This window comes from Melanaphis sacchari, unplaced genomic scaffold (genome assembly GCF_002803265.2).
Source record: "Melanaphis sacchari strain LSU unplaced genomic scaffold, SCAv2.0 Contig310_pilon_pilon, whole genome shotgun sequence".
NCBI classification, from domain to species: domain Eukaryota; kingdom Metazoa; phylum Arthropoda; class Insecta; order Hemiptera; family Aphididae; genus Melanaphis; species Melanaphis sacchari.
Window position 1 is genome coordinate 251,265 of NW_020271184.1, and position 27,760 is coordinate 279,024.

The 27,760-nt window shown below is 24.3% G+C and overlaps 1 protein-coding gene across 3 annotated transcripts; it reads left to right on the forward strand.

The window, feature by feature from the left end:
* The first annotated feature begins 10,928 nt into the window (after positions 1 to 10,928).
* Positions 10,929 to 26,774, forward strand: LOC112596234 (ABC transporter G family member 23-like). 3 transcript variants are annotated; one of them, XM_025341742.1, is made up of 17 exons: positions 10,929 to 11,054; positions 11,144 to 11,238; positions 11,580 to 11,664; positions 19,781 to 19,954; positions 21,208 to 21,340; positions 21,413 to 21,567; positions 21,757 to 21,864; positions 21,954 to 22,047; positions 23,759 to 23,911; positions 24,327 to 24,454; positions 24,756 to 24,972; positions 25,063 to 25,240; positions 25,334 to 25,449; positions 25,518 to 25,588; positions 25,769 to 25,857; positions 25,950 to 26,126; positions 26,309 to 26,774. In XM_025341742.1, the coding sequence occupies exons 4-17, from the start codon at positions 19,812 to 19,814 to the stop codon at positions 26,626 to 26,628; spliced, it is 2,082 nt and encodes a 693-aa protein (XP_025197527.1). In that variant the 5' UTR covers positions 10,929 to 11,054; positions 11,144 to 11,238; positions 11,580 to 11,664; positions 19,781 to 19,811; the 3' UTR covers positions 26,629 to 26,774. The 3 variants fall into 3 exon arrangements, with proteins under 3 accessions (XP_025197527.1, XP_025197526.1, XP_025197528.1); XM_025341741.1 differs by lacking the exons at positions 10,929 to 11,054; positions 11,144 to 11,238; positions 11,580 to 11,664 and adding an exon at positions 13,690 to 13,786; XM_025341743.1 differs by lacking the exons at positions 10,929 to 11,054; positions 11,144 to 11,238; positions 11,580 to 11,664 and adding an exon at positions 13,734 to 13,790.
* The last annotated feature ends 986 nt before the right edge of the window (positions 26,775 to 27,760 follow it).

Genomic DNA, 27,760 nt, shown 5'->3' on the forward strand with positions numbered 1-27,760 from the left:
GTCAATGAATTAAGTTGAAAAAATAACTGTGTTCAAGCGTAGTACTGTTAATCAAAGTCTTAAATCTTGTGACAGTTTTAAACAAATTTTATTATACTTTAACATATAGGATGATTTCAATTAGACTTAATTTAACAAACATTTCTTACAGTTCATAAATACATAACTATTAATGTTTTCACAGACAAATAACTCATCTGAAATCTATTTCTATAAATGTATTACATAAATATTTATGTTTTCAATAAATGCTATTTTATGAATATTGATCATATAGTTATTACTTATTAGCTTGCATTAAATTATTCACATAAGATTTATGATTTATCTACACGTTGAATTTATTTTCAAATAAGAAATTATATACATTTTCAAACGGTGAGCCACTTGTCAGAGTGAAGAATTCTTTTCTAGCCTCTAAACATTTTTGATAGTGTACGATATAGTGCTCTGTTGACGATCGTACTTTATGTTGTGAATTGTGATCGGCATTCGGCTTAATAGATATTCCTCCTTGAACATATTAGGAAATCATAGTTCTGCTTCACAGCCTTCGTCAAATCCTTTATTCCAAATAATTAAATAAATACTTAGATATACTGCTTTAACGCTTCTGATATCAATAGTACTATGTTATAATAGCAATAGTAAATAATTAAATGCAAATAACCAATAAATATAGTATATCATAATCCCATTGGTACCTTTATCTACCCGTGCAATAGGTCTGCCTTTCATAATTAGGGCTATGCCGCTATACTAGGTAAGAGCTTGGGAATTGGGAGTTCAAAACTAGTTAAATTATATCACCTCTATCTGGGGCTAGTAATAAAATAAAAAAGAAAAAAAAAAATTTTCCTTTACAAATCATCATTATCTTATCGATCATATAATTTATTGTAATAGTTATCCCATAATTTTACAGTGGAATTTTGCGACCAATCGTTCGATAATTTATCGGTACTTATTACTTTAACTCAAAAGGTTTGATACACGTGGAATTGAATAAATTACTTTAATTATTATTTTAAGCTTTCAGCATGGTTTTAAATCACATTATTTTTTTAATACTACCAACATTATTTTTGTGGGGAATGGATGTGTTGATGTTTGGACGAGGTCGTATGTTATAGAGTATAGGTAGACGTGGATGTTTTTTAGATTCTACGCATTACGTAGTGTGTCAGTGTGACAAATGCCAAATGGGTATATAAATATATAATTCAGACGTGTAGGCGAGAATTCCCTGGAAGACGTGTAATGATTTTCCGGAATAACCCCGAAAATATAGTTACTCCGGAAAAAATAACCTTGGAAATTTAGTCCCTAAGAAAATAATTCCGCGAAAAAATAACCCTTTAATAAAAATGATATATTAGGTAAATGCTACCTAACGCACACATACCTATACGAGATTTCAATGTTAGACTATGTTTTATTCATAATATATTTATACCGAAATGGGCGAAATGTCAATGATATTATTTAAAATAAAAATATTTTTCGTGATATTAATATTTCATAATAATTTTTTTAAATTTAAGTGTATTTTTTTTTTTGATAATTTCTCGACTTTAATGTGATTAGTATTTAACCGTTCGCATTACATTTTCAGTATTTTTAAACGGTTTTCGATTTTGAACATTTTGTTTTGGACTCTTCAATATTTTTGCTAAGCATATTTTTACGATCTGCCGATAATTCATTTTTTATTTTGGTAATTACTTATTAATTATTAATGTCCAAACTCCAAATCGATGGGCGTTTTATTTCAACTAAATGGTAAAATCGATTGTTCCATGACACAATTTTACTATGCGCAATGATATACAAATTCAACATTATATGATAGAAATATACATTATTATAATAATTAAATATTAAACTATTGTCCTCATTTGTTCATATTTTTTATTTTAATTTTCCAAAATCTCATACGAGTTTATTTTTTGGGGGACTAAATTTCTGGGGTATTTTTTCCTTAAGTCATTTTTTTCGCGGTACCGTTAAGATAGCAATAACCTCGGGAAAATAAACCATACATTTTAGTGATAAAACCTGCTATATTTTTTAATTTCATTTTTATTAAATTATGACTGCGTGTATTGTAATATGATAAATTTTTCGTCGTTTTATTTTATCCCTACTTGTAATAAATTAATACGGTCGTAGAGACTGGAGGCAGAATTATATTACTACACGTTTTATAACATCCCACTTTGCTATGTTACTGATACAATCATAAGTGCGTATATGCTGTGTACCTATCTAACATTTAGAACTCGTCTGTCACCAATCACCGTAATAATATAACATAGGTACAGTTAATACTTTCACACGTTTCGGAAATCACATGAAAACCCATTTCCAATGTATCAATTGTTCATACAATTGAACAATTGTATCAAAAAAATGATTTTTAAAATTATAAAATCTAGAGATATACAACTAGAACTGAAGAATTCAAAACAGACGATTAATTTAAAAAGAAAATAACACAAAATTAGTTGTCATCATCGTTATTCTTCACATAATGAATCTCAATTATATTCATATGATTTTAAAACAAAAAAATGAATGCATATTATGCAGGTAGGTACCTATATTATAATATATTAATTTAGGTATACTTATAATTTATATGATATTAAAACAATTTAAAGTCAGTTTCTTTTTAAACTTATAATTGTATTAGCTTTCCATTTTTGTGTTCACATATAACTATTTTACTATATTAGGTATAATACCACGCGTCTCCGCACACACATTACACTTCGGTATGTATTTATATCTCACTTGGCAGTATTAGAAACTAAATGTTAGGTAATTGTAATTGAAGCAGTAAACCTGCGCTAAATGATAATTAAAAATTTTGTTTTTTACTTAAAACAAAGAACATAAAACCATGTATTTTCTCAATTGGTTTTTTAAACATCATGTTTGAAACACGATTAAATCGAATTAAAAAAGATTGGTAAGCACATATAGTTATCAGTAGGTATCTACCAGAAAAAATGAATGTAAACATATTGTATAATATATGTGCTTAAAGAAGTTTAATTAGTAAAATTATCTATATTTTTGCGATGTATTGTAGATTTTAGTTTTTTTTTTAAATTTTATTTTTATGTGCGAGATTGGATTATAAACTTATTTTTCTAATTATTTCATTTTTATACCAGAAAAGAAAGAACTTATTAGTAGGTATTATTTATTAAACAGTATTATTAGTATCAATAAATTAATTATCAAAATTATTTTCTAATTAATTTATAAGAATATAAGTACAGTTTTTAAACTGCATTTTCATTGAATAATAATAATAAAAATAAAATAATAAATTATTACAAAAATATAAATTCAAACTTAAAATAGTTGATATTAATAGGCCAAACATTTTTTCTGTTTAAAAAATTAACACGTTTGATTAATTTAGATGTTTAAAATAAAATGTTTTAAACATTTCTCCTGAACTCAATTATAATATCTTATGTGTTGATATAATATTGTATCTTAAAATGTGATAAAAACTTATTTTTGTTATATAAATTAATTTAAGTAAGTATAGAGTAAATTATAAAATAAAAAACTTAATTTGATATTTGTTGGCTCGTGTTGAACTTTTTTAGAGTCATTGACCGTATCATTATTATTTTCTTGTACGATAATCACTAATCCAACCTCTATGAATTAGTGTTCATCGTATAAAAATCTAAAATTCGTCAGAATAAATTAAAGATTATTATAATGCTATAACAGGTTAGGTAATATAAGTAGGTAGCTAATAATTATGAACAATTTTTCAGCGTACTTTCAGAATAGTGTTAAATTTACTTTTAAAAGTACCTAGGTATTTAATAAATATTTGACTTTGTGGTATGATCGTTTCTAGATTATTTTAGTAACCATAGCTAAAAGAAAAATAAAGTCGATGAAATCTTAAAAATATTTATATATAATACGTAAATCTATAGTATTTTGGATATTCATGCAACTGAACAACGTATAAATGTTGAATTGTCAAAAACGACCATTCCGTCTAAATATTTCGTCAGTATTTCTGTTTTAAAAAAAAAGTAAAATCTGTTGGTCTAATTTATAAGCAAATAAATTGTTCTATGATATAAGAATGGTTCGTCGTAATTTTACTGTAAAATGTATTATTATTCATTCTTAATGTGCAGGGTAAATGTACCTAATATACATAAACAATATATAAATAAACACAATATATGATCAGATGGTATGTATGTCTACGTATTATATATTGTGTAATGCGCCGTAATCATCATCATCATCATTATTGCAATGGTTACCGAATAAAAAGAAGGCCGTACCTGTATTGACCTTAAGGTGTACGGAAACGGAGGAAAGTGTTTTTGTAGACGGAGAAATCTGTGCACATGTATATATATATATATATATATATATATATATAGGTACTACTTGCACCTCCTATATAATATTATAGCAATATACACATTTATACTGTATCTACGTATCATACTTGCATGCATTACACAAGCGGTGGCAGTCGTGGTGTAGGTACTTATAACAGCTGTCGGCGTGTATATCGTGTATTATATATCTATATAATAATAATATAATATACAGGAAGTTTTCAACATGACCATTTTATAAACTGCCTGCGCATGCAGTTTTTTCGATAATATTATCGTAGTTATTTTGTTATAACGATAAGTTATTAGTTATAGGTTTATAGATACATGATGTATAGTAATATGTGAAACAACTTTAAAATATGTAATTAACTGTATAATATATTATTGGTATAGGTAATTATATTTGACAGTAATTTTTGTTTCATCCTGTGTTGCTGACGGCTATATATTATGTATATCAAACATTTGGAATTTTTATATCTCGTCGACCACTTAATAGTTTACATTACAATAATAGGTAGGTATGCGCAGATGATACACTTTTACAATATACTGCTGAATTATGCTTTTAACACAGTTACGGGAGACACTCATTATAATTTCGAAAACTATTAACATTTATGAAATTTTTATTTAATACGGGTAATATTGAGTCGCTTAAAAATCATATATTAGGATAAAAAAGACACCAAATAAGCTATACAAAATTAATTGTTGCACGAGTCCCACTTAATTTTTTTCTATTACTACTTAACCATGGGTCAACGAGGAATGTTCATCAAACTACCTTTGGGAATGGACATCAAACCAATAACCAAACAGAAAGGTAGAATCATCGTTTTTAAAATTAGTAAGCCACAATCGTCCTTCTGTTTGGACACTAATTAAAAAAATGAGATTACAGTTGATTTCTGACGAAACAAAATTAGCCCAATTTCCAATAGACAAAATCCGTAAGAAAAAAAAAAACTTATGAAAACATGCATTGAAAATTAATAAAATATATAGGTAAAGGATAATCGATGAATATTTGACAGCTATTCCTTACATATGTGTTACGATTATTTATTTTATTATTAACTTTTTAAATTGTTTGTTTGTTTTTATTTATTATTATTATTTTTGTGAATTTTTGTAAGTCGCATAATTATAAATTTTAAAATAAATAATAATATATACTATATATAGTAAAGAATTATCTTAGTACAAAATAAATCGGTGTCTTTTTTTTCCATGGCTTTTCTATCTTAGATAACTTAAAAATACTATTTTAAAAAAAATGTACTATTTTACTATTTAATTAATTAAATTAATTTTATACAAATTGACTTAGGTTTCTACTATAAAATTTAGATATTAATATGTATCATACAGTAATACAATACTAACAGCATTGTTGCTAAGAACAAAGACATAAATTATGAAAATAATTAATTTTATACATAGAAATAAAAAATAATAATTAAAGGTTTGGTTAAATTATTAAAAATAATCTAATAATTAAAAGAAAAAGAAAAACTGTATTTATTCTCATGATATTTTAAGTTTTTTACTGAATTAAATGACAACATATATTTTAGATTATATTACGATTATTTTGGATTGAATTTACAATGATGTGAGTTTTTATTATCTGTCATTGGTTATTAGTTATTACTTATTACTATAGCTAGTGACTTATAGGAGTTTGCATGTTCTTCAATAATCATTCAAAACATACCTAGTTAAGTAATTTAGTAATTTGTTTCATAGTATTAGATACTAGAAGTTTGATGCAATAATTTTTATTTTAAATATCACTCATATCAGTGCTTTTTTCCTTTAATGAGCATGTTTTATTACCTATATTTGTATTTTAATAGAAAACGTTTCATATATTTTGTTAAAAAAAAAAAATTAAAACAATATGCGATATAGAGAATAATATTTTATAAGTACCACTATGAATTATGATATAGTATTTAATTTAAATTTTCTATAAATTGAAAAACAGATATAAATGATTACATATTTAATCTAGCTATATGTGTTTTTCCAATTATTTGTATGTTGTGAACAACATAAAATCAACCGATAAAAAATACGCTGGTCGCCGAATAACGGTCAGTTGATGTTATTCGTCAGTTGGAATCATATGTTTTCGTTTGATGCTAATATAGTTAGTAATGTCAGTATAATATTCTAGATTAGATGCAGCTTTTATGTCGTGAAAATAACATTAAAAATGCCTTGTGTAATAATAAATAAATTTGTAACTTTTTGATTTTTTTATGAAAAATAAAATATTTTTTAGAGTAAATTTTAGCATTATTATATATTTTTGAGTATATTATATGATAATTTTTAAGGATATAAATACATGTATATTTTAAGTTTTTTTAGAGTATTTAGTCATGTTTTGGAACAAAAATTATTTGATATTCAACTGTGCGGGTAGTTGTTTCTGTAGGTAGAAATTTTTTTTCCAGGAACTTTGAAGATATTAAATGTAAGACAATTTAAGTACCTAGATACTTACTATTAAAAATAATCGAGTAAAATATTAAAATTATGCACATTAGTGCGGTATGCCTACTTTTCACATTTTTTACAATTTTTTTGTACATTTTATTATTACATTTATTTATTAATATGGGTAGGTAAAAATATTAAGTTCTGTAACAATTTTTATTATTTAAAATTAATCGACCCATTTACTTTCTGCATTATTTATTCATGTTACACAATTTAACAGGTTTTTAATCTTGGGTATAGTTTTTTTTAAAATTAAAATTAAAATTAATTTTTGATAAAAAAAAAAAAAAAAAAACAAAAATATTGTCGTCATGGAAATGATTAGCTAGTGTTTAAATATATTAATTAATCTTTGTTTAATAATTATTTTAGCACTGTCATGACAAATGCATTATTTTAGTCTGAAAGTTATGATGATTAAACCTACAGTTAATACGGTAGTATAGTTTTTCAGCATTGTTTGATTCTTAAAAAAAAAAAAACCAGTCATTGCGAGCTGTCTTAGAATCATATATAAACGACTTATAGTAATGTGTCAGCTTTTATTTCTCAAGTAATTTACAAAATAGAATTTATATAACTTATAATTACATTTAGGTATTAGTAAATTATTGTTCTATTCTTTAGTATAACTAAATAACACTATAACTGAATAACTAATAAGTAATAACTATTAATTGATTCATAAAATTTATTATAGGAAAATATTACCATATCTGTCTATTGTCATTACGCTGGCATTAACTGTTAATTAATAATGGTAACATCGAGAAGTTGATTGGTATTTGGTTGGATTTATTTTAATTTTTATATACTCATACAAGTGCAGTAATTAGTAAAACATAAACTAATACAGCATAATTAAATTTAAACTCTAGTAGAAAAATTATTTTATAGTATGTCTTAAGAGCCCAATGATTTTAATCAATATTTAATAATAATTGTTTTTATTTAAGTATATTTGGTTTTGGACTTTGGTTAAAAATTACATTTCTTGCGGCTATTTCACTAACGTGTGGACTATTTTGGTGGTTTAGTTTGGTACGTGACAATCAGCTGATATAGAAAATCAGATGACTAAGCTAAGTTGAAGGAGTATAAATTAACATGTGATTTATTATATCTATTATCTTTGGGCTTTGGTTAATGTCTAATTCGAAGAATATTAACGATTCCAATGATTTAAAAAGAAATATACATGCCAACCGATTACGGTTAAATCGTAAAACCGTTCCTACAACTACGTGATTATATAATATATACCTACTCAAATATTTCTGTGTGTTTGATTTATTTTTATAAAAATTCTTAGTGTTTCTACTATAGTTTGGAGCAGCTAAGAGGACGTGCTGTAGGATTCCCTCAACTGAGCTCTATAAGTTTATACCTATATAGCACAGGTTTCACTAAATATTTACTGAAGTTTAGTTTAAAGGTACGCAAATTATTGTATTATTTAGATTCGAAAAGAGGAAATAGTTCATTTATTTACTAAAATACTAAGAGTATATAAAATAATAATATATACAAATTATATGCACTAATAAACAAAATATACTTTAGTTTTTAGTTCTACAAAATAAAATTTTACAATGATTAGAAAGTCCATAATTTAAACCTTTGTGAGTTGCAATAGAGCAATAATCCAAGTATTATCCTAATTGAACAGACAGCATTATATAATGTATATATTATATATTTTTATACATAATTAATAATCATACGTAATAGTTAAAAAGTTTAATTTTTAATCTAAATTGCAAATATTTAAATAAGTACTACTTTCATCTAATAAAATTAATTCATAATGTCAATTGTCAAATGTGTAAATTTTACTGCAAAATAATCAGAAAATGTTTGAGATTTTACTTATGTCATAAAAATTTTTAATTTAAGTTCTTATAAAAATATGTCGAGAATATTTTGGATATTTTTTAATTAGTAAATAAAAATATAATAAGGAACTATATATAACATTTTTAAGCATTTTTATCAAGTAAAAAACCTCATTATTTTTTTTATTATTATTATTTATTCTAATTAACTTTGATTTATTTAATATCGGGTTTAACTATTATTATATATATATTTTATTATTACTAGTATTAAAAATACGTGTTTAGTTTATTACTTGTATAGTTATACCTTTTTATAGGTATTTACAGATCGGTTAACAACACAAGCGGCATGAGGCTGTGAAACCGTTTTCGGCTTAATATACAATAATAATTTATCAATAATTATAGTTATAAAATATATTGTACTATAGTTGAAAAGGTTAATTTTAACATAGTTTTATTATTAAAATGAAAGTTAATTTCCAAAAAGTTGTACTACAGCCTTCAAGTATGTTTTATATTTTATTTACATTATCACACAAACTATTAACATCAAATCACTATTTTATTATCGGTTTATTATTTTTTTAACCGCAGTCAGTCACATTTGTATGTATATTGATTACTAGGTTCACTAACATAAATATGTAAACTATTCGAATATACAACGAATGTTATGATGTACATAGAATACATAACCATATTGGATTTATAGGTCTAACTGTTTAGTTACACTGTGGGTATAGGTCATTTGGTCCTCAGTTGTTTATTTATCCATACGTAACAATCGTAATCGTAAACAACAATATACGTATTGTAACCTTAACGTTGCGTACCTATTACATATTATTATTTATTATGACCGTGCGATACACCAATTCGTTCCTTAATATTTTTAATATAGGAAGTTTATCAACGATTATTTTGGGTAGGTACTTGTTTTATAAAACTCAAGGATAAACTTTCTAAAAGTATCTATTCATAGATACTCCAGTCTCCAATGCATTTAAATAGTTCTGTTTGTTTCAAGGACAACTGAATGGCTGAGAAGTTAGAACGGCCTAATATTTTTACACACATTTATGCGATATGAAAAAAATAATATTTTTCTTTACCCAAGGTTTGGGTTCTTAACTCAATATTCAAAGAATTAAAGGTGATATGATTATTGAATGTCTATAATCTAAACAAATTTAACGTATCCTATAAGTATAATTATTTATTTATTTTTTTTTTTTTAATATTATTTATAGGTATATAGGTATTTTAATTATCTATATGTGATCGTATTTTTAGATTAGTAATTAGCTATATATATGTGTGTATGTGTGGATATCTATGTAGGTTTCACAATATTTTATTTATTATTTTAGCACGTTAGAGTTCAGTGTATAGTTTTTGAGTAGTAACGTTCCTAGAGTTATTTACGGTTTAATATAGATTGGAAATATGACATAAATACTTTTAAAAGGTAATTTTTAAAATTTTTAATAAATTTAAAGTTTTATAGATAGGTATTTAAATTTTTTTATTCATTATTATATTTTATATATAATATATACTTACTCTTATCATATTTAATGCTACCGAAATCAAATATTGAACATTTGAACATATTTAATTACGCGTAGTTGTACGAGCTATACGATGATAATATGGATGAATATTATCTATTTTATACAATATTTCGACATATATAGGTTGGGAAATTTTTTTCCTTTTGGTTTTTGATATTATTTATGTAGATTATAAGCTTTCTATCCTTTAAATAAAATGTATATATATATATATATAAAAATAAATAAGTTTAATATGATCCTATTTTTTTTAAGATCTACGTCTTAAAAGTATTTATTGTAATATGTAAACTTTTTTAATTTTAAGTCTCTTATACATGTACATTAGATCAATTAAAATCAATCGCACAATTATAAACTATAATATAGATATTACTGTATGCACTGTGTGACTTTGTGTACCTAATAAACATTTAATTAATTCTTGTACTGGTATAATTATTAATTTTAATAGGCACACATGTTTCATTGATTATTTGTTATCTTACGAATAGAAATTTTAAATTGTTTATCTAAAAACCTTTTAGGCTTTGTTACGTATGCAGTTAGTTTAGTATTTCAGTACGGTGTTGTGTTTTATGTGCATTTAGAATAGTTTCGTACTTCACTATAATAATAAAAAAAAAAAATGTTTAAGCACCGATGAAAATTTAATATTTTAAATCACCTAGAAATTAGTGAAAAACAATCAGATGTATCTGATAATAGTGTATTAAGCTTAAGTAAATATATAGTTGTAATATCAGCCATATGAATTAATACTGAGATTTTTAATATGACATTTTACATTTTTAATTTTTAATTTTCATAGTTTCTTGCAGTAGATTTCTAAAAATACGACAAGAGAACAGTGAACAATCTTATTAATTCGAGTATCGTTCCTTTAAACATTTTGATTATTTTTGGGTAACGTATATGTATAATAACTATGCTATATTAAATATTAATATTCGAATGCAATATGACTAATCGACTATCGAATGATTTTAAGTTAAAGACATTTGTCAGTCACCATACAACAGTCAACAGTGACCCATCGCTTATATCTCAATTTTTTTTTATTAATCAATGTATTTAATACATAGTTAAATGATAAAAACGTAATTACTGTATTACATTGTATTTAAAGGATTGCATAACTTTAAATGATTATAAATATGATTTTCAGTATTATAATTTGTCTATTGTTACATATAAGGTGAATATTTAATGATTTAAAACTAAGTTAATTTTTTTTAAATCATTAGATTTCTGTTATTATTTGGAACCTGATGATCATTTGATGAGTGCTGATAAGTGATGGTAAAGATTGTTTCTTAAAACGTGAAAATGGTAAGCAATGTGAAATTTTGTATAATAAATAATAATCAAAAAATAATTGATACATTTTTCATGTCGACCCACTGAATAATTGCAGATATTATATTTTTTTTAAGATACAGAGTAATGCTCTAAGTATGTTCGTGTGTTCACCTCTTTTTTTTAAATCTGATTTTTGAATTTTAAAATATTGTTAAAGAATAACCATTTTTTGTTATTGTAGTACAATAGTAAATTAAAATTTATAATTATAATTCTTAAGTTTATATTGATATTATACAGTCAAAGTAAATTGTAAAAATACAATTTGTATTCAAATTAGTATAGAAAAACGACTGCTTTCTGCAGTAGTATCACTAAATTTATAACATATGATTTTTAAATTTGTTGATAATTTGAGATCTGGGAATTCACCTTCAATAGTAATTATTTTAATTAAAATTTGTTTAATTATTTTACATAATATGTATAATAATATAATATGATAATAGTAACAGACACAATTTCTGTGGAAATTCCGGGGACACTGAAGCTCCCTATTTTCAATCAGTTTTATAATTATGGATAATAAGATGAGCAACTTCACCTTATTTTCTCATCATTATAAGCATAAATTTAGTTTTAAATTTGAAGGACTGCAATTTTTTTTTTGAGCAAACCCGTGGATTTGTTTTCTTAAGTGTATGCTTCCCTTACACAGTTACACCCTTGTTTAAATTATCTAAAAAAAAAATCAAACATATTTTTAAAATTTAATTTATTAAATGATTATAATACAAATAAAAAGAATTGGTAATTATGATAAAACTAACATTATATAATGTCCTATGACCGACTTGTTACAGAAAACCTTTTATGGTTTTTTAAAATAATCAATTCCGTGTAATGTATGCGTATATAATTTGTTTAAATATTATTTGTATAAATGATTGGTAATTATTATTGTGGATAAAATCTCACTAAGTGTAGTATAAAATGCACTTCAAATCTAGAAAAATATAATAAAAAAATCTTATAAATGCATTAAAATCTCAAAAAGTTTATTGAAATATAAAATATTTTAAATTAAAGATATTAATGAATTGGGTACGACGTACGTAAATAACGTGTAAGATATTTATAAAACAAAAATTAAACAAATAAAAATAATTTATGAAGTGTTTGTAGAAAGTTTTAATTTAAATTTCTGTAGAAATCATTTAAAATTTAGAAAAAAGTAATAAAACATAAAAATAAATTCCTAAAATCTTATTAAACTAAAAATTGCAAGATAAATGTTTAAAATTGATTTAATTATAGTATCTAATTAAAACTTTGAGTTAGAGAAGCCATGTTTGAAATTTGAAGTTAAATTAAAATATTATATTTTTTTTTATTAACTCACAGCCTTAGTAATAATAATAAACATATTCATAATAGCTATGTAAAAGTTAAAAACTACGCCTGATTTAAGTGGGCTAAGACTTCTTAAGTATCTTTAAATTGCGCCTATGCTCACTCTAATAAAATAATCACATATTTTATTTTTTCAATAATATTATTGACAATATATAACTAATTAATCAAAAATGACATAAAATATGAAAGAGCTAAATTTTAACACATCCAAGCACTAATCTTCCATGTTTTGTTTATGCACACACTTCTAAATTTTTTTCACTTGCATTTTTATGATTTAATTAAAAATATTCACATAAGGGTATATTTTAACCAATTTGGTGTGTTATAAGTTATAACATTAAAAAAAAAAAAATAATAATAATTGATTGGTGTAATTCGATCATACTTATCAATAAAATGACGGAACTTAAGTTCATGGACTTAATCTGAACTTAACTGGTCATTTATAATTATTATACATTATTATTTATTATGTTATCATTACGTTTCTAACGCCTAGATTGTAAATATTGCACTTTTGGCATTAAGACGAGCGATATTTGTTACTATCTCCCTTCCTTATGTTTGTAACAGAACTATCTTAAGAAGGACATGGTAAAAGGGTTACGTCATAATTCTTAGCTACCATCAACAATTGGTTATCCCGTCACATGTACCACAGTATACGTATTCTAGTCTTGTAAGACACACGTGTAATCCGTACAATCTTTCTAACTTGTTTTACTCTTTAATGGTACGTAAGTAATAATTTTAATAAATATTTAAAATTTCAAAATTGTAGTCTAATTATATTGTGCAGGATGTCTTTTTATGTAAAAAAAATGAACACTAAGAAGCAATTTAATATTGTACCTAATGTTTTTAAAAGGCCTTACAATAACTTAACGTCTACTTTTGAGAAGTAAATTTAGTGTTTTTATTTTAAATAAATTGAATTCGTATTTGGCATTTGGAAAATCTATGAATAGTTTATAAAAAAAAAACAAAATATTTTAATAGTTTTCTAGTAATTTGATTATCAATTTAATTAGTAATTATTAATTTGTATATACATTTACTTTAATATGTATGAATAGATAATATACAAATATTTCATCTCAGAAACATATAACAATGATTATTAATATACAAAATCATGAATGGCGAGTATTTGTAGACAATAGGAATTATAGGTACTATATATTATATGTGTAATGTTCACTATATGTCACTATCTCAGTTCAAATCATATCTATGTGTATTTTAAATCGTAGTAATCCTTAACTTGAACGATTAATGTCATGTGTCAAATTAAAATAATATACCTTGCTCATATTCATCTCATATAATATAATAATAATTATTATTATAATAAATTTGACACGATTTTATTGATAAACTGGTAAATACAACTACGGTAGATTGAATAGATATTCCAAACGTTTTCCTAATCGACTGAATATTCGTGTATTATGTCTACAGTCTAAATGCATCTGCAATAGGACTGCATTTAAATTTTAAGTTTATGATACGATATTCTACTAAATACACAAATAGAACTATAATATTATAATTTTTTACATATAGTATGGTCACATCGTTTAATATTTAATACATAGGTACTATAATATTATAATATGAATATCGTGCATTACAATTTTATTACCTATAGTCAGATACCGGAAATTCTCATCGTTAAAAGTCGGAACTGTGTTCAATAACCCGATCGAGTTTATAATATTAGGTCACTTGCTCTCTGGATATTTTGTACACAATTATGTAACGGACGTGGTTGTTATGAGCACCCAACTGGTTTCTTACGCACTGACCACTTTCACTCAGAAATCATTCTGTATACCAGGATATATAATAATAATAATAATATAAAAAATACCATCGCATGTGTATATAATATATTCGTAATATTAAAACGAGATATAAAATACTAGTTTTTTTTTAGTTATGTCGCATTTTATTTTATTTCTGTATATTTATATATACAATTTTGTGGTTTTAGTTCAATAATTTTAAGTACAATGACATTCATCAATTCATTTGATTTATTATCGATATGAATAAATGTTTCATAGAATTTATTATTATTTAATATTCAATAACGATTTGTGTATATTATAATCGTTAATATAATTATAAAATATTTTTCTTTCGTAATGTAATATATATGAACACATTTTTGTTTAAAATATAAATTCACTACAGTTACATTAATATTATTTAATGATTTATAATATTTAATGCTCAATTAAATCAAAATTGATCTATAAAAATAAAAGTTTTATATTTATAAGTTTTTATTTGAAAATTTTTCTTAAATTTAATCACTGAAGAAGCGAATTCTATATAAAATATCCTAAGCATTTAAGTTTTACATGGTTTTGTAAAATTTTTCATTTATTAAACGTTCAAAATGAAAAGGTTCTATTTGTCAACATTTTCATTAAGTGTCAATTTAATATCGATAGGTAATATTACTAATATTGGGTGCGCATAATAGTAATAGTTGATAACAAAATTTGATAACTTATGAGTTATAACTTAATAATTAACTTCGTTTACTACTGAATGGTATTTTTCTTATTCATGGATTGATTCAATCTCAATAAGGTAAAAAAGTTTAATAGATAAAGTACCTAGATTTTTATATTGTAATGGATTTAAACTTCTTACTTTTAAGTCTTCGAAATGTATAATAAGAACTCAAATATGAGGAAAAAAATATAGCGTAGAATATTTATGTTAAATACATAACAAAATAATAATAATAATAATATTTTTACATTCAAACTGACTTCGAGTTCGATTAACGAAATATGTATACAATGCTTTGTGACGTCATTCACGTATGGTACATGTGACATGCATAAATATTATAAATATCAATGTAAAAATCGACAACCTATCCAACGAATATTATTTTTCATTTCGTAAAATCATAAAACTGTGAATTTTATTCCTGTTGAGTCATAAAGCGTTATAATAAATAAAATGAAATGTATACACATTTATAAATTAATTTAAAATTAAATTTTTCGTCAACTTTATTATCTCAATATACGACATCGTTTTATGTGATGAAAAATGTTTTCAGTACGCGTTCTAAAAGTTTTTATATTATTGAGGCTTTCTGAATTTTAAATATTCAACTAATCATTAACTAAAGATTTTAAAATTAAATACTATTTTACTTTTGATTCAGTTAACACCATATGTAATGCTATTTATTATTATAATAATAATTGTGTATGTTTCAAGTATCGCTAAAAAATTATTTATCATCTCTATATAACATACAATAAGTATTTAATATAGGTTGGTACCTATGTCATTTTTTAAAATTCATAATACTGGTGGGAAGACAATGTAAATATTTAATGTAATGGGTAATTTAGGATCCAGGCATTTGTGGGGAGTGGTCCTGTGGACTGTGGTGATATAGTAACACGTCATAGAACACAGAGAATAAAGTTCTTGAAAAACTTATGTTATATGTATAATATATATTTATATTACTGCTTAATGTAAATTTTATAATTTATATAGAAAATGTTTACCTAAAAATAAATCATAAGTAAATAAAAATTAACGCTATAACTGCTATAAGGCCTTAATAATAAAATTATAAGCATTCCAGGAATTTAATATAAAAATATTAATTTTTCTTTGTTTATAAATAGATTTTATACCTTTAATTAGCTTACAAAAATTGATACTGATAAAATATATTAGTTAAATATAGGTAATTATTTTGATAGTTTTAGTACCTATTTAATGGATATTACAAGAGAAGATGAATATCACATATTGTTTCATTACTTATTGTTGATATTTAATGGTGAATAAATCTTTTATAAACTCTGAGTAAATTAATAAAATTGTAAAGAGATTAATATTTGGTTATATACATATTAATTATTAGCAGGCCCGTACTGGTGATCTCTAAAGGGCGCGGGAAAATTTATATTTATAGGGTATCGACTATATTTTTATATATTATCTACTTCGAAAGAAAAATGGGTGTCTACGATTGTTTTATTTACAAATTACTACCTGAATATGTTAAGTATAGATCAATATTTATTTTGCAAAATAATTTGTTTTATATTAAAGTGGCAAAGAAAATAAATAACTGTTAAAATCGAATCTTATTTATATTATGTATAAAAACATAAATCGTATTAGTTTTTTTTAAACACTTAAAATAATACAAAAACAACTTATATTTTAATATGTGAGTAGACGTTGCGTTTCTTTCATTTTCTTAGCCACCCGAAATTCATAACCACTCTTATATTTCTTTTGAAATTCTCTATAATTAAATCATTTAAACAGAAAAACTAATATTAAATTATATACTTCATAGTTTAACACAACATGCTAAATTTCTTTTTAATAAAGTTTGAATAACTAATGACTTATGGAGAATGTTGCATTCAATTTTCCAAGTACTTTTACAGATTGAAAAATTTTATTTACATTTTTTGAAACACAAATTTAAGTCTACCATAAACATTCTATACTTTAAATAATAATATATATATACTTAAAATATAATTTATTAATTTTATTAATTTAATCAATTGCTTAATGAAATAATCATAATCATCAATATTTCAGTGCTAAGTTATGGGTATTTTATATTTTCAAAAAAATAATATTATTAACATAAAAGTATAAAACTTTTAAAGGAAATTTCGGCACTCCCTAAGAATGGTGCCATAGGCGACCACCTGGGTCGCTTCACCTTCATGCCAGACTAATATCTACTTTTCAGTATTTATAAGAAATTAAAATTAAATATCTTTTATAAATAATAGGTATTTAACTTTTGATTTTTAGCTTATGCAGATCATTTTACTAAAACACAATTAAGAAGTTCAGGTTACTAGGTACTAAATTTTTCATTTATTTTGCATTAGTACACGACAAAAATAACATATTTTATTAGAACGATCTCTTAAATAATTTTATTTAGGTATACTTACAGAAAGTAAATCGTATCTCGTATGACAACTACCGCGTCGATGACCAATGATTCACGAACAAATAAGACAATATTATTTTCCATTATGATAAAATGGTATTATTAAAACAAGAATGAAAGATAACCCGAAATAAAAACAATCATCAATGCATCTACATCGATGTCTAACATCGATTTTGGTGTTTAAATTTCACAAGTAGCTTCTATAGTTCTATAATTTTTATTATCACCAATGATAACAAAACAATTATTTAAATATAACGATTACAAAACATATAATTTGTTTATACACACATATGAAATAGGTACGCTATAATAAATATGATAATAATATAAAAATAAGGGGGAGATGTACACTTAATGATTATAGGACGCACCAGGAAAACTTCTGGTGTCCCGGTGGACCAGTACGGACCTGATTATTAGTATAGATTATATAAATTATAACATGACATTCTTGGATACAAATTTAGGCAACATTATAAATGTTCGAAACAGAATTATCTAATATAGTAATATTTCATTTTATGTAATAAAAATAATAACATTTTTGAATTTGATTTGGAAAATTGGTATAAGGTTATAAAATATACATCATATTGTTGATTTTAACTATATAATATGTTTAATTAATTGCAAAATATTATTTTATTGCAGTACAATATTATTTTTATTTCATCGTACAATTTTAACAATTAAATTTATTTAAAACATGTCACTTTGATTCCGACAAAGCTTTTGAATAATTTAAAGATTTTTTTTTCAACAATGAAGCCGAGTTTTTCGACTAGTTAATAATATAAATTTAAAGCATTAAAAGTATTATTATATAGGTATCTACGATGTATTTTCAGGTAACTATGTTATACATTTATTATATTAAAAAATGTATTTATAACGAATTTATTTTTGAAAAAATATGTGTAATCGGTAAAAAATATAAATATTACAAATTTTTATGTGGGTTGTTTTTGATTATACAGCCTTGGATGTGTTTAAGAAATTTCAATTGAATTAATCTTAGTGATTACCTGTGCATAATGCGCACCTCCGGTGGAGTTTGCGTAACTATATACCAATTGTAGAAATCATATTGCTCACATTATTTCTCAATGATTCGGTTTGAAATGTCAAAGAAAATTTCAATAATATTATTAATGAAATAGAATATTGTGAAAATATATTTAGGGATACGCATTAAAATCTTTTAAAAATGCCCATTAAGAGCTTTGATTTCTAAGCATGTATATTAAAATTATATCTATAATAATTTGAAGGTATATCATGAAGAATAACAAAAATATGGTTATTTAAATATAATAATTAAATAGAATAAGTTAAAGTTAAATTGGTTTTTAAAATGTTAAATTTAATTATTTAATATCTATGGATGAAGATTATACCTAATGTAAAATAATTTTGAAATGTCTATTCCTCATTACTACATGTTTAACTAATTTAATTAATTAACAATTAGTGAAATAGTAGGAAATGTTAAGTACTAACTAGTACCTAGGTAATATTAACAAAAGAACTTCAAATTAAGCATTAATGTAATAAAAATTTTAAATTAATAATAATAGTAAAGACAAAAATATTAGGAATTAAGATAGTCACCCATAGTATAATGTAATAATACTAAAATAATATTGTAGTTTGTAATATTATGTATATTTGTTCGTATTAAAATAATATTTTTTTTAATCTTTATAAAAATGTATATATTTATAATTCATTTTATTTCAGGTGATGAGTTGATAGTATAAAATTGTTTAAAATGGAATCACCCGGAATGGCTCTAAGTGATAAGTATGGGGGTGATAATCCACCAGCCATTATGGTCAGAAGTGCATACAAAAGATATAATCCTTACAGTGTCGTTCTTAGAGGCCTCAACATGACTGTACCCGAAGGAACTATGTGAGCAAATTAATACTAAATATTATTATTTCTATTGGAAAATAGTTCAAAATATTTTAATATAATTATATATTTTTATTCAATGTTTTTATGTAGATATCCATACACTTTATACTTAGAAAAATATTACTTTTGATAAGTTTAAAATAATTTATTATACAGCCATTATGTAAATTTACGGTTAAAATTGTTGATAAAATAACTTTTCCAAGGCTTAAAACCTATATGTATTATGTATGTTATACTTATTCAATATTGTATCTACATAGACGTTAAAATATTCAATAGTTATTATAAATTGAATCAAAAAATGACAATCGCTCAATACACAATTATTTTAATATTAAATTTTAGTTAAGTCCAAAAAATGCATTATTGCTATTTTTTAAAAGTATTTCGACTCTTACTTTTAAAGTAATAATTGGTAGGTAAGATAGAACCGTGTTAAATGATTTGGGAAAAACTTTCTTTACCTATCGTAATATTCAAGTACCTATATTAATCAACAATTTGTATTTTACCGAACACATCTATATCTATTATATCATAACTGGAGAAAGGCGATTACTATTTAACGATACATCAAGGTCATTGATGCAATGGCATAATACAAATATGTTGTACATCATTATGTCTTTACTAATTATATAAACTTTCTATATCAGTTATATTTTATATGCTGTACAATAAAAATTAAAAGATAGGTATTAATAAAATTGATATGAAGGGATCGTTATTTTTAAAAAGTCGTTAATAATCACTATTACTTTATGATATCAATAAACACTTTAAATAACATATTATAATCATAATATGTTTTAAATGTAACAATTAAATTATAGTGATTAATAGAAATATTAGGATCTGATAATAATATTAGATAGGTAATATATTATGATTTCTGGTTTGTGCATAATCAATATAGCTCCATTAAATGTATACGCCGATCAGAAAAGTTATCGCAATTTTTAGGCAAAATCAACCTTTAGAAAAATATTTCAAAAATAAAAATGATTACAATTTAGAAAATAAAAGGTACCCAACTTTTTTTTTTATGGCAAGCTATCCGACTTAAATAACCATACATTATAGGTACCTACAACTAATCAAATTGTAATTAGTGCTCTATTAAATTCTCTATTAAATTTTTTTACGAAATCTTTGTGAATAATGTATACTTATATTGATTAACAAACATAATATATCAATTAATATTATAAAATACTTATTATTTTTATAATTTGGGTTCATAGATATGGTCTTCTCGGACCCAGTGGTTGTGGTAAAACTACCTTACTCAGCTGTATGGTGGGACGGTGTCAACTTGATGCTGGAGATATACAAGTCAAAGCTAGGACGAAATCTAACATCGGATACATGCCTCAAGTAATTATTTAAAAAATAGTTTGGGCATAGATAAATAAGTTTATTTAAATATTTTGTACATTTTTTTTTCAGGAACTCGCTCTGTACCAAGAATTTAGTATTAAAGAAACAATGACCTATTATGGCCGTTTATTTGGTATGAGTCATAAACAAATAGAAACCAGAACATATGAACTGCTAAAATTTTTAGAACTACCAAATGAAAATAATATTGTTAGTCGACTAAGGTAAATTTAAATGTATATTTTTTATGTATATTTCTATCATAGCATATTATTCAAATAATTTATGATTTAAAATTTATTTAAGATTCATTTTTATTGTCGTATATTTTCGAAAACTTTTTAAAAACAAAAAATATCAACATACAGAAACGTATTAATGACTTAAGCACTTACAATAATATTATTTTATAGTGGTGGTCAAGAAAGAAGAGTGTCTTTTGCAGTTGCATTGCTTCACGATCCTCAACTTCTTATTTTAGATGAACCTACGGTAGGGGTAGATCCTGTGTTAAGTGCTAGGTGAGTCAAGTATAGATATAATGTTAATAAAAAACATTTTTTTTTTGTTTGTCTTATTTATTTGGTAATGAATTGATGTATTTGTGTAGCATTTGGCAACATCTTCTAGACATGACAGCCAATGGAAATAAAACAATTGTGATTACCACACATTATATTGAAGAGGCCAGACAGGCACATACGGTTAGTTATTATTAATTAAATAAACATTTATACAAGTACAACAGTACATAATATATTATATTATGAAATAATACTGGATGGTTAATGGCTATGATAAGTATCAATTGATATATATATATATATTTATTATAAGTTTCAATTAAAAGTATTTTAATAACTATAACAATATTACTGCGCAATGAAATATATAATTGTAATAATTTTCGAAAAGCTTTTTTGAGGAATCCGGTGTTAAGTTGTAAAAAAATATATACAAGTACCTGGGTATACATTTTTATAAACATTTTGATATATTTCTGGGTAAATCGAGTTCCATTTAATTCGATAATTATTTTTGACGAGTTAAAATATTATTGTTATTATAATTTTTGGTATAAGTTTAAATAAGAACTTCATGGTAGCCAATTCATCGTTTATATTTTAAATTAACATAATAGTCAAATTTCATAGTTTAATCAATTATTGTAATTATTTATTTATTTTTTTTTTTATAATATACTAGGTATAATGGAATAAATGTAAACCGGCTATAATACAATTAATAGATAAATAATATGTACACTTAAATATGAATTAATAAATAGTACGTATAATGTATATATAATATATATTATATATACATAATATAATATACAATATATAAGTATATATTTATATATATACAAACAGAGTATGGTATAATTAAGATGCAAAAAATTGAAAGATGATCGAAATTAGATAAAAGTGTCTAACTAAATCGAGGTAAAACTTAATTCGCTGACCATAGAATTTTGTGTATGAAATTATTATAGTTATAGGAAGCGAAATGTGAAGGAATGTAAAAATGAGTTTGATTGACACAAGAGAGAAGGTCAGGTTTGTTTATTGAATTATTAGGAAGAGAACAAATAAACTGAGAGTTAATAGATATAATCAGGACAGAAGAACAAATAAAGAATTCTTAGTTAATGACTAAAATATAGTAATATTAGAGAAATTATACTAAGGTCATAATAATTTAAATCCAAAAGGCAGCGGTGAAAAAAAAATATGCAGAACGCGTTCAATATATAATTAATTCTTAGCGAGATAAGGGTGCCAAATTACAACAGTATAGACAAGAATAGGCCGATCAAGAGCAAAATACAAAGATAGAAGATAGTTACTTGAAATGAAGTACTTGGTATTGTATTTGATGAAATCTAGAACTTTTGGATTTTTATTAATAATAATATTAATGTATTTAGAGTATAAGGAATAAATAATTAAAATCATTAAGCACGTAATGCTCATGAGAGTGGTGTAAATTTTTTCTGCATCTAAAGAAGAATAATAAAACTACAATTGCTAAGATTAAGATACAAAAATAACAGTTACCTATAGAGTTAATAGCTATTATTAATAAAAATTGAATAAAACCATTAAGCATTTATTTGTTTATTTTTTATACATATTTACAATTTTTGTATTATGATGTATAATACTAAATATTAAAAAAAATTGTATGATAGTATATTAGTATATATTATATATTAAAATAACATGAAATTTCATGAGTAGAGAAAATATTCATCGATATTACTTCGTAGAGAAAAATTAAGAAAATCATTAATGATAATTTTTTCATAATTTCTTTTTTTCCAAAAGTATTTTTCGTTTATGTTTATACATTTTTTAATTTATGATTTAAAGGTATTTTCAGATTGATTAATTTTTTATTATATATTTACAGATTGGGTTAATGCGAGATGGTACATTATTAGCTGAAGAATCTCCAAGTCAACTTCTTTTAAAACATAATTGCTCAACTTTAGAACAAGCTTTCCTGGAACTTAGTAAACGTCAAACTAGAAGCAGTGTTATGGATAAAGAAGATGAAAATTGTGTATGTCAGAATTATATTTAGTTAAACTTATAGATTTTATTTGGTAAAATAACTATTTTTTCTATAATATTGATTTAAATTCTTAGAAAAGTTTTGATATAAAATTACTTTGGATTTAAACCATTTTAAACATTTTTTTTAAATCATTTTTTTTTTAAAGATTCTAAAAATGTTAAAAAAAACTTAACATAAATAAAATTAAATTATTTCAGAATATTTATCATAGTAATTACTTTAATTAAAATCCTTAATTTCCTTTTAAAACAAAATGTGTTAGTATTTTTTTTTGTGTGATAACTATTGAATATATCATTATAGCTTTAATTTACCTTTAAAAATTAAAATTAAAACGAGGTAGTTAACTTATATTTTTTAACTTATCTATTGTAAAATCCATTAATGTATATTTTTTTAGAATATTGAAACATATCCCGTGCCAAATAAAAAACCTTTGGCACCACTGAAACCAGATAATATTTGTTCAAAATCGAGAATTGTAGCTCAATTATTGAAAAACTTTTACTGGATGAAAAGAAATATACCGTAAGTATTAAGTATTTAAATAGGTATATTTAGTCACTATCTTTAGTCACTCATCAAAGGGTATAAATTATTCTTCAATAACTCAATTTTTTACAGTAAATAATAAAAAAAATCTCTTCTTTTTTAACTATTCACATCCAAAAATACTATTATAATTTTATATTGTTACAATACAGATCGTAACGTTCGGCATATAAACCACATACAATTTATTATTGAATTTAAGAGTAATTAAAAAAAAAAAAATCAAACATAGAAATATTAATACCATCATATGTTAATTTACAAATGTTTTATGTAGGATTATGTGTTTCCTAATGATCTTGCCTGTTGTACAATGCTACTTATTTTGCACTTGTATTGGTCGTGATCCCCAAGGATTGAAATTAGGAGTGGTCAACGAAGAGCTTAAAAATGGTATGTCAAGTTGCAGTAGTTATCCGTCAAGTGGATGCAATTTTAGTGTACCGCTAAGTTGTCGGTATTTACAAAACTTGAAAGACAAGAGTTACAAATTAGTTAGTATTTGAATATTATAGTTATTAGTAAACTTTTTACAATTTTGGTAAAAACTAAATCACAACATTTACAATTGAAAAAAAAAACAGATAGAGTACGATTCTCTGGACGAAGCGAAATTCGCCGTCAAGAAGAATAAAGTTTGGGGAGTGTTATATTTCGAAGAAGGTTATTCAGAATCACTTGGCGAACGTATCAAAATGCCTGATAATGCAACAGATAGGACCTTAAACATTAGCGATGTCAATATATGGCAAGATATGTCCAGTAAGTACCTATTTTATTTAAGAAAAATAATTTTTATTTTACTCAATTTGTTATTTGTTTTAACATTTAAATCTTTCTCCATCGTTGTTATAGACCAGTACGTGAGTAATCTATTACGAAGGGATATGCTTTCGAGGTATGTGATGTTTTTAGAAAGTGTATTCAGGGATTGTGATTGGCCCATTGCGTTGGCCGATATACCAATCAAGGTAATAATTTGAAAATAATTGTTTATTATTATAATAAAATAATATATTTTTTCATTGTATTTGTTTAGTTGGAAGATGCGATTTACGGAAATAACAACCCAAGTTTTGGACATTTCACAGCTCCAGCTATAATATCATTGTGAGTTGATTTTCATATTAAAAAATAAATAATTAAGTATGAACGTACACTAAAAAACATGTTCTTACGATACATACATAGTAATATAGATAATAATGTAAAATTTTACGCTTATCACACTAATTAATAACAATGTGTATGATATCATCCTTTTTAATGTGAAATAAATTTAATTTACAGATTTGAGTTCTATCTCCCGATGGTGTTTACTGTAGGAGCGATACTGATGGAAAAAATGGGAGGATTGTTGGAAAGGAGTCTCGTTGCTGGTATAAATTATTTAAAATACAATTATATTATATTAAAATTTTAAATACTCCTTACATATAATACGACTTATCGAACTTTTATTGTTATCAAGGCGTTACGGTGACGGAAGTAATATTGTCTCACATCGTGGTCCAGTACATCGTTTTGAGCGTACAAACGGCGTTGATGATGTTGGTGTTGTTTGTATTCTTCGATAATCCTATGGTGGGCAGTCTGGTGTGGTCTCTGTCTTTACTATTCTTGACAGGGACCAGTGGCATGTGTTATGGTGAGTGGACACTATATAGGTGTATATTAAGTGAATGAAATAGCAGAGTACCGTTACGGAAGAAAGCGGACACTAGGGACAGAATTTAGAAATGTACTTATATAGTTGCATTCTATACGTTCTAGACTTGACGACTCGTGATTGTATTATATTATATATGCATTTTTTTTTTTTTTATAAAGGTTTTATGGTTTCGGTATTCTGTAACACAGACACGTCTGCTACGTTCATGGGCTTGGGTAGTTTCTTCCCTCTAGCTATGCTCAGTGGGATGATTTGGCCTCTGGAAGGTATGCATTGGATATTGAGATCGATCGGATGGATTTTGCCGATCACGTTGTCGACAGAGTCGTTCAGGGCCCTGTCCGCCAGGGATTGGTCGATAACGCACCCAACGGTCTACAAAGGATTTTTATCCGCATCAGGATGGATCGGTGTGTTTATGTTGGTTACCATAATTGTAGTGAAGAAAAACAACGGTTTACGAAATGTTACCAAATAATATTTATAAATAAAATGTAAATAAATGTATTATAGCCATGTACAAGTTTAAATTACGTCCGTTATATTATATTGTGTTAGAATGATGCAGATTGTGTTTTATACTGCACTTTAAAATTATGTTTGTCAACGTTTTTTTTTTTTATTAATTTCTTAAATATTATTTGATAATAATTATGATACATTATATTATATGTATCATATTTTAGAAAATTATCAATAATTATAAGTTTTGATCAAATTATACAAGTTTATTGATGAATAATGACTTTTATTCTAACTTGATTTGTGGATCACAAAATATATGAGGATGTTTCCACTTGTCGTAAACACAACGCCTATATTGAGGCGTTTTATCATTGTCAAAAAGCATCTTGCGCTATTGCAATTTACAGTAGGCTACAACCTTGCTCACATTATACTATAATATTGTCACTTCATTCACCATTACTGTAACGTTAGCTTCACTTTAACAACTGGCGAAGGAAAATGGGACCGTAGACTGCACTATCCCCTCGTTTGGGTACTATTGCACCATATTTAATGTATGTGTATAATGAAATGAATAAAATTTATAACTTGAAAACTTTATAATATATCAGTATTTAATATATAGGCAATAATCAAAAAAGTATTTTTTTTTTCACGGGAAACTCCGAGACAGTGCATCGTACGAGCAACTTATCATTTCAAAGTCGGGAACCTTCCGTTTTAAAATTTTTTTTTTTCATTTTAGGTCACATATGAGTAAAAATAAATAACAAATTTTAAATATATTTATCAATCAAACATATTTAAATTTTTATAGCACATTTATACAAATCAAATATAAACATAAAATCGAAAATAATTAAATACCAATTCAATATTCATGAAAATTTGAATTTATTTTATTTATTTAAATTATATATTTGTGTTTACAAAATTTACTAATCTATTAAATTAACATCTTATTTTTAATAATATTATGTTTAATTAAAACTATATTCGAGCAAGACCATTTGTTATAGCTCTTTTTTATATTATATTTATATTATTTTTATTATATTATATTTTTAAAGTAGTCTTTAGTAAAATTGTATTCACTTACTTCGGGTATTATGTATCTAAAGAGCAGGCAGCATGCTATAATT